At 38.4% G+C, this 16131-nt stretch overlaps 2 protein-coding genes across 3 annotated transcripts; both read left to right on the forward strand.

The window, feature by feature from the left end:
* Positions 1-442: 442 nt before the first annotated feature.
* LOC104454443 (protein NRT1/ PTR FAMILY 5.1) lies at positions 443-5558 on the forward strand. Of its 2 annotated transcripts, XM_039316325.1 has the most exons (5): positions 443-546; positions 688-777; positions 1161-1378; positions 2110-2666; positions 4454-5558. In XM_039316325.1, exons 1-5 carry the CDS (start codon positions 540-542, stop codon positions 5328-5330), a joined length of 1749 nt encoding a protein of 582 aa, XP_039172259.1. In that variant the 5' UTR covers positions 443-539; the 3' UTR covers positions 5331-5558. The 2 variants fall into 2 exon arrangements, with proteins under 2 accessions (XP_039172259.1, XP_010067583.1); XM_010069281.3 differs by lacking the exon at positions 443-546 and having other exon boundaries at positions 612-777.
* A 6178-nt stretch (positions 5559-11736) lies between these two features.
* On the forward strand, positions 11737-14422 carry LOC104454444 (peroxidase 4-like). Its single transcript, XM_010069284.3, has 4 exons — positions 11737-12014; positions 12644-12835; positions 12928-13093; positions 13837-14422. The coding sequence occupies exons 1-4, from the start codon at positions 11796-11798 to the stop codon at positions 14226-14228; spliced, it is 969 nt and encodes a 322-aa protein (XP_010067586.1). The 5' UTR covers positions 11737-11795; the 3' UTR covers positions 14229-14422.
* Positions 14423-16131: the final 1709 nt, after the last annotated feature.

Below are 16131 nucleotides of genomic sequence, written 5' to 3' on the forward strand. Positions count from 1 at the left end.
TCATCCTAAATTATAATAATCCAATTTGTTAAAATATCACACATCGCTTGATAATACACGTGATCTCTCTCCACTTATTAGTTTAATTTCTTATGTTGAACTTACTAATATGATATCAAAGACAACATCTACCCCTTTTGTATATATGTATGTCATCTAACACACTAAATTAGATTTGCCATCGATTTATAGAAGCTTGATTCTCTGTTCTATTTGGCTTTCTAGCAACTTCCACCAGCTTGCTACAGAGTGAATGGCCTATTCCTTGGGTGCGTGATGTGGTGACTCGTGGCCTATGGACTATACTTAATCTCTAGTGGGTACAAAATAAAAGATATTATAATTAAAATGAGAGGAGATGCGATTAATATAATTATATTGTTGAATTATATACGCGATTGTAGGTTCTGCTAAGGAATATATAATTCAAACGTAATTACCCTATTCACCTGTAAGTGTAGGAAACGTCACTCCAGCTTCATCGAGATATCAAGAGACTAAGGAGGAAAAGAGACCATCACACGGGGCCGAGTTCCTCAATGCGTGGTAAGCTCCATGAAAGCACCTTTTTCCTTTTGCCCGCTTGTGCATAGCCCCTATAAAGCTTGCCACTTCTTACACCACCTCTTCGTGACCTAACTTCCCACTTCTTTCTCTCTGTCCCTCTCTCTCATATGGATGTCAAAGGTTACACCCAAGATGGCACTGTGGATCTTCGTTGTCGCCCAGCCTTGGCCTCCAAGACTGGAAAATGGAAAGCCTGTGCTTTTCTTGTTGGTAAGCTAGCAAAAAAAAAGCCCGCCGTCTTACTTTACACTTGAATACTTCAAAAGTAACCCGAAGATTCTTCAAGATTCTTAGTTTTAATATATGACAGAGGTCACTGCTTTAATATCCCTCTGGGGTTTCTACCTTTGAAGCTTACGTAGTTCATCTTGCATCACATAAGACTCCGTTTTTCTTTGATTGTTCTCTCTCTCTCTCTCTCTCTCTCTCTCTCTCTCTCTCTTGTGTTTGATGATGATGATGCCCGAACTGATGTCCATTAGTTAATAGTAAAAACTTGCATTATTTCAATGGAGCCCTTTTCCGCCAACAATTAGTTATGAAGTGAAGCAGAAGGGTCTTCACTCATTCATTTAACCGTGTCGAATTTGCAGGGTATGAGGCATTTGAGAGGATGGCTTTTTATGGAATAGCGTCCAACTTGGTGAACTATCTGACCACCCAACTCCACGAAGACACTGTGTCATCTGTCAGGAACGTGAACAACTGGTCAGGTTCCGTGTGGATCACGCCGATTCTCGGTGCCTATATCGCCGATGCCTATCTGGGTCGGTTCTGGACTTTTACTGTTTCATCTCTCATCTACGTCATGGTAATTACCAGCCACTTTATGAATTTCTAGTGCCTATATTGCTGATGCGTGATGACTGGCTGATGTCTATCGGCCTCGAGTTTATCTGGCTGATTCGTGTTGCATCGAAGTCTTGATTTTGTATGAGAACTTCAAAATCATTCGGGTCGAGATGGTCATGTTAGTGTGTTATTATTAGTTGATCGGCATGGAGTAGCAACAACGTCTGCTACTGTAATGGTGGCTTTGGGGAAAGTTCTGGAAAAAGTTGTACTGTTTACATGATAGCGAACTATCAAAACAGAGCATGCCACTTGTTTGGAAGGAATCTGCTGAGACCCACTAGTGACGACCAATCGAGAAATAGGACTTTCAAGTTTATGGACCAATGAACTGCCGTTGATCCAATGAACGAGCTGCATCTTTCTCCTCCACAAGCTTAATCTCACAGGCCCACCGTGAAGGGGCTCATTGTCTATTGGACCATCGTGCCATGATTTTTTCTTTTTTTTTTCCTTTCTGTTTTTATTGTTGAACTGATGGAAAATGAGCTTCATCTGACTTGATTAAGACATGAAACTTTGGATTCATCAAAAAACACCAACAGAATTCACACGCCAAGCATATGCAGTCGGTCTTATTATCCAATCAAAAATGAGTCTGACATGGGGGCTCTCCTATTTTTTGCCTTCTTTTTTTTTGTGGTTTTTATCTTGGTATAATTAATGATGTCTGTGTAATTTGTTCAACAGGGAATGATTTTTCTCACAATGGCTGTGTCATTAAAATCCCTGAGGCCAACGTGTGAAAATGGAGTCTGCAACAAGGCCTCCACTTCACAAATCGCATTCTTCTACGGTGCCCTATACATAATCGCCATTGGGGCCGGCGGGACCAAACCAAACATATCGACTTTCGGCGCTGATCAGTTCGACGACTTTAATCCTCACGAGAAAGAGCTCAAGGTGTCCTTCTTCAATTGGTGGATGTTCAGCTCGTTCTTGGGTGCTCTGTTTGCGACGCTCGGCCTCGTGTACATTCAAGAGAACTTAGGATGGGGATTGGGGTATGGAATCCCCACGGTCGGTCTGCTGTTGTCCCTATTTATATTTTACTTGGGGACACCGATTTACAGGCACAAAGTTAGGAAGACCAGGAGTCCTGCAAAAGATCTAATTCAAGTACCGATCACTGCCTTTAAAAACAGGAAGCTTCAGCTTCCTGATGATCCCTCAGCGCTTCATGAGCTCGAGCTACGATACTATGTTAGCAGCGGGAAACGCCAGATCCATCACACTACGGCTCTCAGGTATGCTAGCTGGCTACTCTGCTGATTACTGACATTTTGATTATTCCTCCAGTTTCATCCACAGCTCATACCTTTTGAATAGCCTTAAAATTAATGTGGATTGATGTTTACGCTTGCTTTGTTCTTTCTGTGCTAACAATGGGGCGTCTGGGGGAAAATCAGCAGTGCAACCTTTAAAAATTGGAAAATTGGAAGGAAAGAACTATAGATCTTGCCGACTTCACATGGTCATACTGCATACTCATGACTATGACCAGTTAGAAAATTAGAAAATCTTACCCAGAATGTCGAATTTTATGAAATGACAAGTGAGATTCACTGATAGCGACGCAAGTGAATGAACTCAAGATCTTCTGTGATCATCAACTAAAGTCTGTCCCCATTTTCGTTGACGATGCTTTTCCTTTTCTTCTTCTTTCTGGTTTACACTACTTATCCTCTTCATCATGACTATTAAATGGTTGGTCGGTAGTGGTGGTGGTGGTGGAGGTGGTGGTTGGGGTGGCTAATAAAAGATGGTTAATATGCTAAACTTCTCTGAAAAGTTCCATACCATTTTCTCATCTTCAAACATCGGAGACAAGGGTCTTTAGTAGTGTGGAAAACGAAGAGAGAAGCATTCTCATGTCCTTTAAAGCCATTGCACGGGAGAAGGTCTGAGGGGACCTACCATTTCATTTGAACAGCTTGGAATTCTGCTACATCATCAATTGCAAATGTGGTTTTGACGAACCTTTTTTCCCCCCTCATGTGCACTTATTTTGGATTCAAGTAAGGGAAAGTCGCAATCTTTGAGCAAGTTGGTTCGTGTGTGAATGAAATCGTGCTTAAGTGTGGCCCCTAAGTAACCCCACCACTCTTCAGATTCTAATAAATGGCATGCAGGAATAACAACAGTGCGGTCCTCTCTCATTCATTACTCGTATGTCGTGAGAAGGAAAGACAGATTCTGCTGCACAATTACAAAAGGACTTCATGTGACATGAAACCATATTCCCTCTTTGTTTCGATCGACCTTTTTTGGCCTTGAAGCCAAGATTAGGCTATACAGCGATTTTCCCATGCATCTGTCAAGAACATAAATCGGTAACAGAATGATCTGCTGTCCCTGCCGATGAATCTCAAAGTCTTTGGTTTAATGGCTGCATTAGTCATAAGTGTAGCGCACAACTTGATGATCGACCTACATGTCCCAAATCCTTAAGCAAATCACGAAAATGAACATGTCCAGTACCTTGACAAGTAATTCCTATGGTCTGCTGTATCTAACTCAGCAAAAAATTACTCATGGATAGCAAATTGCTCATGTTCACACTCATTTCCCACGTCTGGACCACATCCACTTGTTCATGGAAAATAATGCTAATAGCATAGGAGATTGTGTTTCACGTGTAAATTGTCGGTAATTTCTGTACTTCCCCCTGGGACGGGCATTCTTCCACATTAGTGACGGGCGATGACCACCACTTTCCATTTTCGTAGCGAATGATCTCTGAAGTTATTGCACATAAAGACAGTTCTCTTATTTGGTCCACTAAGTGATGGCCTTTTCAAGGTAAGTGGAGTGATACATATCGACTTCCATTAAGTCAGATACTCAGCTTTTGACTCCTTGGTTAGGGATCCAGGAAATTGAACCGAAAATATATTTTCTTAATATAGAAAACATTGTTGACGATGCCCAATAGTCAAAAGTAAAGGAGAAAATTTTCATTTTCTTGTTTTATTGATTAGATTATGGTTGGCCTGTAAGATAACTGGATTGCTTCATTGTTTTGTTCTTGCAGGTTCTTGGACAAGGCTGCAATAAAAGAGAGCAGCACAAATTCCTGCAGACCACCCTGCACAGTGACTCAGGTTGAAGGCATGAAGCTCATTTTAGGAATGATCCTGATATGGCTTGTCACTCTAATCCCAAGCACCATATGGGCACAGATCAACACATTATTTGTCAAACAAGGCACCACTTTGGACCGAACCCTTGGGTCAGACTTTCATATCCCGGCCGCCTCCCTAGGGAGCTTTGTGACCCTCTCGATGCTCATCTCCGTGCCGATGTACGATCGGTACTTTGTGCCCTTCATGCGCCGGAAAACTGGGAACCCCAGAGGGATCACGCTGCTCCAGAGGCTTGGGATTGGGTTCGGGATCCAAGTGATTGCTATTGCCATTGCTTATGCCGTGGAAGTTCGAAGGATGCACGTGATCAGGTCCCACCACATAGCAGGCCCGAAGGACATTGTCCCCATGAGCATCTTTTGGTTACTGCCTCAGTACATCCTGCTAGGGATCGCGGACGTCTTCAATGCAATCGGATTGCTTGAGTTTTTCTACGACCAATCGCCAGAAGACATGCAGAGCCTAGGCACTACATTCTTCACCAGCGGGATCGGCATCGGGAATTTCTTGAACAGCTTTCTTGTAACAATGGCCGACAAGATCACCGGGAAGTTAGGACAGAAGAGCTGGATCGCGAACAACTTGAATGACTCTCACTTGGACTATTATTATGGCTTCCTTTTGGTCATATCCACACTAAATCTTGGTGTCTTCTTGTGGGCATCTAGCAGGTACATCTACAAGAGGGAGATCAAAGAGGTTGAGGGTTGTGAGCAAATCGAAGCCATAGCCATGGAAATTTCTCCTCTAGGGTTACAAGTATGAAGATATTTAGAGAGGAACAAAAAATCAAATCATAAAGGCACGCATCATCACATATAGCGTTTATAATGCATTAGTCCAATTAATACATTCTGCTCAAAGAAGAGGAGAAGAAAAAAGAGCAAAAGAGAAAATGATTTCCTCTAGATTTGATGTGCTGGTTTTGAAGAATATGAGAGATTTCGAATGTATTAGGACTGTTCTATTGCTTTCTATATGCCTCTTCCCTTACATGGTCTGAATTTTGTTTTTTGTTTTTTTTTCGTTTTTCCTTTAGTGCTTGTAAAATTCAAAAAAGAGGAGGGTAAACCACTCTAATTGCCCGCTTGATTACAAGATTATCCAATTGATCTTATTTGAAACATTCCTCAAGTTCATTTTGTCTTAGCACTGAACCCCTCATCACTTTAAACACAATCTAATTGCTCTTATCGAGGAGATAACACAAGATTCACTTTGATTCTTAACTATCATTTGAACATTTAAATAATTGTTTCCAAATGTCCTACCGAATATGTTGGACTATGATTGTGCAAAGTTTTTAAAAAGATGAAAAAATTAGAAAAGAATTGAAATACTCTTATGCATACCTTGCACCGAATGAAATTCCACCTCCAAGAGCAAATCCTTTGTTGAAGTCTTATCTCACATCGTTCGATTATTAGGTTTGATTGTGGCTTGTATGTATGTTGTCTTATTTCATCTAACATTTTATACTTTCGAATAGGACTTTTTGACACCCTTTGCTGCAATCATGTTTTCGCATGTTTTAATCTCACCATAATTTGCGCAAGGCAATGCAAGTTATGTTAACCTTCGCAAAGACTTCTACAACATTTGAATATCCAATCATTTCTTATAAGAACAATACTTTGATTCCTGCCTTTCACATGGCAACTTTTTTTCATAAGTTTCTTTTGACTTTATGGCAGGAATCAAAACATTTTTTATTTATATTTTATGTACTAGAACCAACGCGCGTTGCGCGCGCCTCATGCTTTTCATAAATAATTCGAGTTTTCAGGCGGTGGCTAGTTTTTGAACTTAAAAACAGTTGAGTACTTTTTGGTGTTCCGCGGTTTTATAATTTTAGTCTTCGAAAAAGTCTTTTGATAAGAAAAATGAATTAAAGTGGAGGACATAGAGGAGATATTTGCTTTAAAGGTTGATAGATAATAGGTGGGTAAATGCGGAAAGCCAAAAGCGAGACTGTTGGGTTAAACATGTAGATTTTGTCACAGCTTCGTCTAGGTATACATCTCGCCAATCCATTCATAAAATTCTACATAAATTCCTTCATTATTAATAGTAATAAATGCACTAAAGTCCTAAAACTTATCACGACAATGTAATTGAATGTTAAAATGTTCAAAATGTGCAATTAAATTCTAAAATTTATTAACATTTTCGTTTGTCAAGTTAGAAGGAGTTAATAGAATCACTTGATTTCACAAACTTAACAAATTTTTAAGATGGATTGATTGCACAAACTTGACAAGTTTTATGATTTAATTGTATTTTTTAAAAAATTTAAAACTCAATTGCACATTTATGATAAGTTTAGGACTTCTAATATACTTATCTCTTATTAATATATGTACTTGAAAATATTCGACATCTTTTTGGAAATAATTATTTTCTCACTGACTATTGATAAAAGTTGCAATGCAATCCTCCTTGTTTGCCTCACGTTGAAAAATCTCAATAATTATTAAATTTAACTTCAGTGCATTTCTATTGCATATGACAAAATTCTATAGAAGAAAAAGACTGTCTAAAACCAGATATGTGAACGTGCACAATTGTTTACTTCTAAAGTCTACCCTGAGTAACTAATTTTGAATGATCTTTTCGTCGGAAGTGTTAAGTAACAAGCATTAATTTGGGTCTATATCTTAACAAGAATAGTTGAACTACGGGAAAATTTCAAATAAAAATATAAAGTGAGGTTGATTTTTCAGAAGAGGCCACATAGCATACCTTGTCTTACGTAAGAACTTGAAGTGGGCAATTTAGTTTCAAATAAAAGCTCAAAGTGAAGTTGTTTTCTTCAAAGAAAATTCAAAGCGAACCTTATTTCAAATTAAAATCTGAATTAGCTATTTTAGTCTCAAATAAGGATCAAATAAGGATCGAAATATGTGCAAGCTAAATTCAAACCTTTCAAACTTAATGAGTGTATGCATCTATCGTTGAACTCGGTGGATATGGGTATGAACAATTGTTTGGGGAATTTGTAGTATCAATTTCACCAATCAACATTCAGGTCTTCAAAGGACTTCATCTAATTTGAATAATGCACCAACCGAGCAGTTCTGGGAATTATTCTTTTTTTGGTCGGCAGTTCTTGTAATCATTCAGCTGTTGCTTTTTATCATCTTTTTCCCCACTTACTGGAATTTTCATGTTTAGTTAATTGTCTAGTAAAAGAAAGAAAGAAAAGTAGGAACAGAATGAGCAACATCGGATGAAGTCCACTTCAAGTCTCCATTTGAGACTAAATTAGTTAATTTAGGTCTTTATTTGAGAAAAGATTCACTCGATGTCATCTTTAAGAAAACTATTCCACTTCATGTTATTATTTGATACAAGATCCACTTTGAGCCATCTTTTAAGAAATTAGCACCACTTCAAGTCTATTTTTCTTGAGATAATTAGCTCTCAAGATGGTGACCAGTCACATAATTCTTGTAATATGCAAATCAAATATTGTTGTGGCATGCTAGTTAGCGAGTATGATGATCAATGACCCCTAATTTCCCATATCAACAGCCCTATACTTATTTAAAGGTATGTTATGATGTCTAAGGATGTCACCTTTAAGAGTGGAAATTATCAAAAAAGTCATAAACTTATTATAATTGTGTCAATTCAATCATATATATTATCAATTTAGTTATAGATCTTTTACAATTGTGTCAATTAAGTCCATCCGGCTAATATTGGCCGATTGGCGTTGATGTGGACAATGATTGTCCAGTCAATACTAACGTGATAATTTTTCAAATAATTTTTAAATTTTTGTTTATTTTATTTTGATTTTTCCTTTTTCTTTTCTTTTCCTTTTTAATTTTCTCTTCTTCCTCCTTTGTCTTCTTTTTCCAGTAGTGGCTGACAAGGCTCTAGCTAGGCCCGCAAAGCCCTCTTTGGCTACTGGTGAGGCCTTGTTTGCCTATGCCAAGGCGTAGGTGACATGGTCTCATGGCTCACTCATTTGTGCTAAAACAAATGAAGATGGTGACATGTGAGGAGAGAGACATTTCAATGTTCCTTAAGATGGAGGCAAAACATAAATTGAGGAAGTAAAATTGATCTTGAAGCTATCATACAATTTGAAAATTGATCCACATGCAAGGACTCGAACCAAGTCGGTACTCGACAGGCACTTTTCAATGTCCATGGCCAAATTTCAATAGTTCTCATTACCTAAACATCTTGATCATTTTCAAGACTTAGCCATGAGTTTTCAATAATCGTGTCCTGTTTGCAAAACGAGAATCGGATGGCCTTACTTAATGTCCATGCAGACATTATGAGAGGGCCACTTTCGGAAATTTCCTTTTCTCAGCTATTATTTGACAAGTGGAATATGCCTTTTGGGACAAGTTTCTAGATTCCTTCACGCGGTTAAAAGCCACAAAGTTCTTCCTTCCCTTGCAGCCTACGAAAGGGATAGTGATATTATAACAACAGCAAGCAATAATGGTACGAAATCCCCATCAGCTATTATTAAAATTCGCAGAGTTATGCTTTTCCATTCTCTGTTAATAAAAACCGTTATAAAAAATAAAAATAAAAACAGTTGCTCTTTTTTCGAGATTATCTATCGGTAACTTATCAAGGCCTTTGTGATTACCAAATCTTTTTTATAGTTAGCAAATTACCAATTTTTTTTTACCAATTTACTAATTTTTATTTGCATAACCAACAAACTTAGGATCTTACATGCACGATTTTCTTCCACATTCTATGAGTAGAAGACCCTTCTTATAAATGTTATTAACCTTTGCTGGCGTGCTTACCCTTGTCTGCCCTAGTGGGAACTACCCTAACTTGATTGCTAGTGGCTTGCTTCCTCGATCGACAAACTCCTTGGAACGCCTCGCGAACCGAATGAATAGGACATACAACCTTTGATATGATCGAGTATATGAAATTTTGGTTTTGCTTGCCAAAAGAGTCATGCATCATGCTTTTCGGTAAAGTCAAAATATGAAGAAGAAAACTCAAGTGTGAAATGAAAACCTTGTATTAAATCTACAAAATCAACCTTTCCAGATGGATGAGGAGGATCACACCGTCAAAGAGAATCGGTTGATACATACTAAATAGTCAAAACTTGTTGTCTCCGCAGCCTCAGGTTTTCTAAACTTAACTGCTCTGGATGATGACATCGACACAAAGAAAGCAATGAAAATGCATAAGCTTGTTGACTTAATGTAGTAATTAGATAGAAGACGGAGAGGCAATCCTTTCAACAACTCCCCCCACAAATCACTGCATTTTATGCTCTTCACAATCATCGTCGGACCAACAGAGAAGCTTCCCAAACGGCTGTACAAAAGTTTCACGCAGGCGTATCGAACCAATTGACTTGCGTAGATGTTTGTACAAAGCATTGACGAAACTTGAGGACCCATCGGCCAATAAACTTTAGTGAATCTTGGTTGATTTATTTCATTCTAATAGAGAAAAGTACCAAAATAGTCCTAAACATTTTCCATTAATACTGAGTCAATTTTAAACTTTTTAATTGGATCAATTTAATCTTAAACTTTTTCACATTGGTATCAATTCAGTCTTTCCGGCTAATTTAAACCGGAAATTGCTGATGTGGCTGTCGGTGGTCTTATATGGCACCATGTGGACAAATTTTAATTATTTTAATTTTTATATTTTTTCATGTTTTTTTCCTTTCTCCTTACCCCTTGACCGGTGAGGTTGGCCACCGACCATCGCCGGCCACAAGCTGGTCAGGGCGAGGTCCCTTGCACCCTCGCCTAGATCCAGGTGAGGGCCTAAACCCTTGCCCCTTGGCCGGTGAGGGCCTCCACGCTTTTGTCAGCCACAGGCGAGGGCGCGAAGGCCCACGCTCGTGGTGGGCGAGAGCCATGACACCTCAAACAAGGCCGTCATGGCCCTCGCCTGGATCTGGGCGAGGGTCGCTGCCGCACCCTTGTTCGCCACGAGCGAGGGCCGCCACACTCTTGTCAGCCGGTGAGGGGTAAGGAGAAAGGAAAAGAGAAAAAAATAAAGAAAAATAATTTAAAAATATAAAAAATTATAAAATTTGTCCACGTGGCGCCACATAACACCAACGTAAAACAATCGGTGGCTATATTAGCAATTTCAGGCTCAAATTAACCGGATGGATTGAATTTGTACAAATATAAAAATGTTTAGGACTAAATTGGTCAAATTAAAAAATTTAAGATTGAATTTATACTAATACAAAATGTTTATGACTTTTTTGGTACTTTTCCCCATTTTGGCATATGTGCACATCACGGAACAAGATTCATGCAGGATCAATGTAATTTCTTTATCATTTCCCTTTTACTTAATTGAAGTGTGGTTTTTTTTTTTTTTTCGCTTGTGCTTCTAACATGCGACTTGCATCCCGTGTGCCCATCGCCTATAATGATATCGATCCAATGTTGCGGTCATACCCGACATTTTCGTTACATCATATTTGTACTTTTATGGAAGGATGCAAGCTGGTGAACAAACGGTGCTTTACAAAAAGGTAAAACGCTTCTATCTGGCAGAACTAGTACTGCAAGGAACATTCCTTATTGGTCCGTTCCGTGCCCTCATCCATCCAAATAAGTGAATATTCATGTGAAAATAAAGGCAGTGGTCGAATTGATAATTGAAGGGAGATGAGTCCCCAGTATATGACTGACTCTATTCTTTTTCGATTCTACGCAGATAGTGTATGTCGGTCAAGTCTATAGTACTTGAGGATTGGCAGACGCTGCACATTGGGTCAGGGTAAGAAGTAAATTTCGATTTGGTAATCATGTCAAGACCACGAGACGTTATCATGGATGTCCCTCATTTATGGATCCCGACATTTCGACAAAAAACATTGAAACTGCCCACGGAGATCTTTTTGACAAATTATCCACCAAATCAATTTAAATAATTACATCCTTTTGGCAATGTAAACATCACTTTTTCAAAGAAAGCCGCGTTCCGCCTACTTTACTTTATGAGAAATTGGTTCCATATCATCATCAATGGTGCCTAATCCCCTCATATAATATTGTCGTCTAAATCTGTCAATTTTCGATTGTATCTTCTTTTTTATCTTTCCGAACCTAGAATCACCATGCACTTTCTACGTGTAAGTTTCACCTGTTGGAGCCCCCTGCCACCTTGAGAGCCGCTCTCTATATAATCCCACTTGTATCGAGTCATTTCTTCATCAGACACACAGCGCAGTTCGTTATTAGCGTGCTGAAAATGGCCTCGCCTTCTTCATTTTCAAAGGCCATTTTGACTTTGGCTTGCGTCGTGCTCCTTATGGGGGGCACGCGTGCTCAACTTTCGACTGACTTCTACGCCAAAACTTGCCCCAAGCTCTTCCCGACGGTGAAGAAAATCGTGCGCGCAGCGATTGCCAACGAGACCCGGATGGGCGCCTCGCTTCTCCGCTTGTTCTTCCATGATTGCTTCGTCAATGTAACTTTTCTTTCTCATCCACTTTAACTTCTCGACATTATTCCCCAATAATCAAGTGTCTTAAAAATTACTCATTCGTACATGCTTCTTTAATCATCCGTATACGTGCCCTACGAGTTTTGTGGTCTGTTCATTCATCAACAAAATCCCAACATGATGTTCTTGAAGTGTGATTTCTTGCCTCGGTCAAGCGTAGACAAGAGTCTCTCTTTTTCATCGTCGTCTAGCAATTGGCTAAATCTTTCTTTTCGTCATCCCTAGCGAGAATTAAGCATATTCAGAGAAAAGAATAAATCAATCCAACTTTGAGCGTCGGTTAGTCTTGTCCTTTTGTCCAACGCAAGTACATGAAAAGAAACATATGACCTAGTATATCATTTTGTGAGTGTACGCATCCCATGCAAAAACTAAAGAAAGCACTTCGACCTGGTAAGTCATCATGAAGTAAGATGTTGCATTGAAGTCAAGTCCAGTTCCTATTTGCTAGATTTAAAAGCATAGTTTTATTGGCTGGGGATTGTAATATGGTCATTTGAAAAATTCCTCGAGGCATACCTAAGAAACAATTTGGCTCGTTAAATAACAAACCGGAGTCATTTCCTTTTCGATATTCATTGTTTATTTATTAGGGTTGTGACGGATCGAATCTCTTGGACGACACACCTACATTCACTGGAGAGAAGAATGCAATGCCAAACCAAAATTCCTTGCGAGGGTTCGATGTCGTGGACAGGATTAAGTCTGCAGTGGAGAAAGTGTGCCCCAGTATCGTCTCGTGTGCTGATTTGTTGGCGATTATTGCTCGAGACTCCGTTGGGATAGTAAGTCGTTGGAACTTAACTAGCAATTAGTAGAGATGAAAGCTTCTGATTATTTTGCATGAGTAGTAATTTGTTGCGAATGAATTGGGCAGCTGGGAGGGCCAATGTGGGATGTGAAGCTGGGAAGGAGAGATGCAAGAACTGCGAGCCAGGCAGCAGCTAACAATAGCATTCCTCCGCCAACTAATAACCTCAGCGCTCTCATCTCCAGCTTCCAAAATCAAGGCCTTTCTCTAAAGGACCTCGTCGCTCTATACGGTGAATTTCCCCTCCCTCCCTCCCTCCCTCTCTCTCTCTCTCTCTCTCAACCATTTGATATTTATATAGCTTGCCTTTAACAATTTTTACTAAGGCGTGCTTTAAGACATTTGTTAAGCACCGTTCAATACATTATATTCTAGAACACTTGATAAACATAAAATAATAATAATAATAATAATAATAATAATAATAATAATAATAATTAATAATAATAATAATAATAATAATTATTATTATTATTATTATTATTATTATTATCATTATTATTATCATTATTATTATTATTATCATTATTATTATCATTATTATTATTATTATCATTATTATTATTATTATTATTATTAATTATTGATTATTATTATTATTATTATTATTATTATTATTATTATTATTATTATTATTATTATTGAATATTGATTGTAAATATCATGAGAAAAACCTATATATACAATATTACAACATTTCTTTATTTGCGAAAATCCATGATGATATGATTTACAAGCAAATACTTCATAGACTAAATCTACTAAATCAAGTCAATCGCATTTTGAAAATTTCATGAATTCCATACTGGATCCTGCTAAAGAACATAAGGTTTCACACAATTTTTGCATTTTAATTGGTTTTGTCCACCTCATCACCCATAGACCTAGTCTATTCAGTATCCACAACATTTTTATATGTTCTAAATTACTCAAATTAATTCTTATTTTTATGTCATCTTACTCTTATATACTCAGGAGGGCACACAATTGGGCAAGCAAGATGCACAAACTTCCGGGCAAGGATCTACAATGAGAGCAATCTTGACAGCTCATTTGCCCGAGTGGCTAAGAGCAACTGCCCAAGAGTCACCGGCGTCGGTGACAACAATCTAGCCGGGCTTGACTTCCAGAGCGCGACATCATTCGACAACTCCTACTATATCAACCTCATCAAGAAACGAGGCCTCCTCCACTCCGACCAGCAGCTCTTCAACGGCGGGTCCACCGACTCTTTCATCAGGACTTACGCCAAAAGCCAAAGCACCTTCTTCAAGGACTTCGTGGCCTCCATCATCAAAATGGGCGACATCAAGCCCCTCACTGGATCCAACGGCGAGATCAGGAAGAAATGTAGGAGGGTTAATTAATTATTGATAAAAGATGTTTGGTATGTTTGGTATGCCTAGCATCAATAATCTTCGAACATCGGAGAGGCAGAATCTATAATAGTGTGGAAAGCCAAGAGAGACGCATTCTTATGTGCTTTAAAGCCATTGTACTATAGGAGGTTTAACCTTTAAGGTTATCTCCCATTTCATTTTAACAGCTTGGATATCTGCTACTCATCAGTTGCAAAAGACGTAGGACGGTTAATTAATTATCGATAAAAGATGGTTGATATGCCTAACATCGCTTAAAAGGTCCAAACCAATTTTTTTTTTTATTGGCACTTTTTCGTCTAAGCCGTGCTTAGGCTGTACAGCCATTTTCTTCCATGCATCTGTCAAGAACATAAATCGGTAGTTAAATTATCCGCTCTCCCATTCAACCAAAAATAAATAAAAATTCAGCTGTCCCTGCCGATGCATCTTGAAGTCTTTGGTTAAATGGCTGCATTAAGCCCCAATAATGGTGTACAGTTTGATGATTGGCCTTCACGTCCAGGATCCTTAAGCAAAGCACGATATTGAACGCGTCCAGTACATTGAGAACTAATTCGTATGGTCTGTTATATCTTGCTTAGCGAAAAATTACTCGTGGATAGTGAATTGCGCATGTTCACATTCATTTTCCACGTCTGGACCACATCTACTTGTTCATGAAAAAATATGCTAACGAGGCAATCGGCGATTTACTCTCCCGCTTGGGGATCCAGGAAATTGAACTGAAACATTTATTTTCTTGATATAATAAAAATTGTTGGTGATGCCCAATAGTCAAAAGCAAAGGAGAAATTGCCAATTTCTTGTTTTATTGATTTGATTTTGGTTAGGCCGGGAAATAATTGGATTTCTTTTCTTTCTTTTCTTTTCTTTTTTTGGTTCTTGCAGGTTCTAGGACAAGGCCGCGATAAAAGAGAGCAGCACGTATTCCTGTAGACCATCCTGCACGGTGAATCTGGTCGACGTCATGAAGCAAAGTTTAGGGATGATCCTGACATGGCTGGTCCCTCTAATCCCCAGCACTATATGTGCCCACATTATTTGTCCTGATGGGCTCGGTCCGCCCCATGGAGCCAGCACATCTCTATAAAAAAAGATTTAAAAAAAAAAGAAGAAAGGCAAATAAGGCTGAGTAATCTTGGTTGAGAGAGAGAGAGAGAGAGAAAGTGGGGCCGCTCGTGAAGTAGAGAAAAGAGGTGGAGAGCGTTGTTTCGAAGAGGCAGCTCATATTGAACGATGAAACATTGTCGTAATTGACTCAAATTTCAATATGTTGTTCATCAAATCAAAATCTACAAGTTGATGGGAAAGTTACTAAAAAATTATTATAAACTTATCGGACAAATGGCAATTCAATCATAATTTTTTTTAATTTGACTTATTTGACAATTTGTAAATATAGTCATTCTAATTAATTTTGATCAATAATCACTAATATAGATGCCAATCATTCTAACTAGCACGATCGGCATTAACGTAGATAATTTTTTATATATTTGTTTAATATTTTGTGAAAAAAAATCTTTTTATTTATTTTTCCTTTTTCCTTTGCCGGTCATTTGTGGTCGGCAACCAACCACAAGCAAGGGTCGACTTTGTCAAATCTAGCAAGGGCGAGCCTCGGGAATCTAGCGAGGATTGACTTGCTTGTGACTAGTTGCTGGCCATGGCATCAGAGGGAGGAAGAAGGAAAACAATAAAATAAAAAGAAAAGAAAAGAGGAAAAAAAGAAAATTCAAAAAAATAATAAATTTTTGTAGAAAGAATTAAACAATAAAAAATTATCCATATTAGTATCGAATTCGCCATGTTGGAAAGTCGACATATGTATAATAGGTTTATGACATTTTCATTACATATCCCACAAGTTGATAGGCTCCGTTTGTTA

Source organism: Eucalyptus grandis, chromosome 7, assembly GCF_016545825.1.
Source record: "Eucalyptus grandis isolate ANBG69807.140 chromosome 7, ASM1654582v1, whole genome shotgun sequence".
In the NCBI taxonomy this organism is placed as follows: Eukaryota; Viridiplantae; Streptophyta; class Magnoliopsida; order Myrtales; family Myrtaceae; genus Eucalyptus; species Eucalyptus grandis.

What these genes read in the sequence shown, in the direction of transcription:
- LOC104454443 (XM_010069281.3), top strand. Translation starts at nt 675, where the DNA reads ATGGATGTCAAAGGTTACACCCAAGATGGCACTGTGGATCTTCGTTGT. An exon ending in AGCCTGTGCTTTTCTTGTTG is followed by an intron (nt 778 to 1,160) that starts GTAAGCTAGCAA and finishes TCGAATTTGCAG; the next exon opens with GGTATGAGGCATTTGAGAGG. An exon ending in CATCTCTCATCTACGTCATG is followed by an intron (nt 1,379 to 2,109) that starts GTAATTACCAGC and finishes TTTGTTCAACAG; the next exon opens with GGAATGATTTTTCTCACAAT.
- LOC104454444 (XM_010069284.3), top strand. Translation starts at nt 11,796, where the DNA reads ATGGCCTCGCCTTCTTCATTTTCAAAGGCCATTTTGACTTTGGCTTGC. An exon ending in TCCATGATTGCTTCGTCAAT is followed by an intron (nt 12,015 to 12,643) that starts GTAACTTTTCTT and finishes TTTATTTATTAG; the next exon opens with GGTTGTGACGGATCGAATCT. An exon ending in CTCGAGACTCCGTTGGGATA is followed by an intron (nt 12,836 to 12,927) that starts GTAAGTCGTTGG and finishes TGAATTGGGCAG; the next exon opens with CTGGGAGGGCCAATGTGGGA.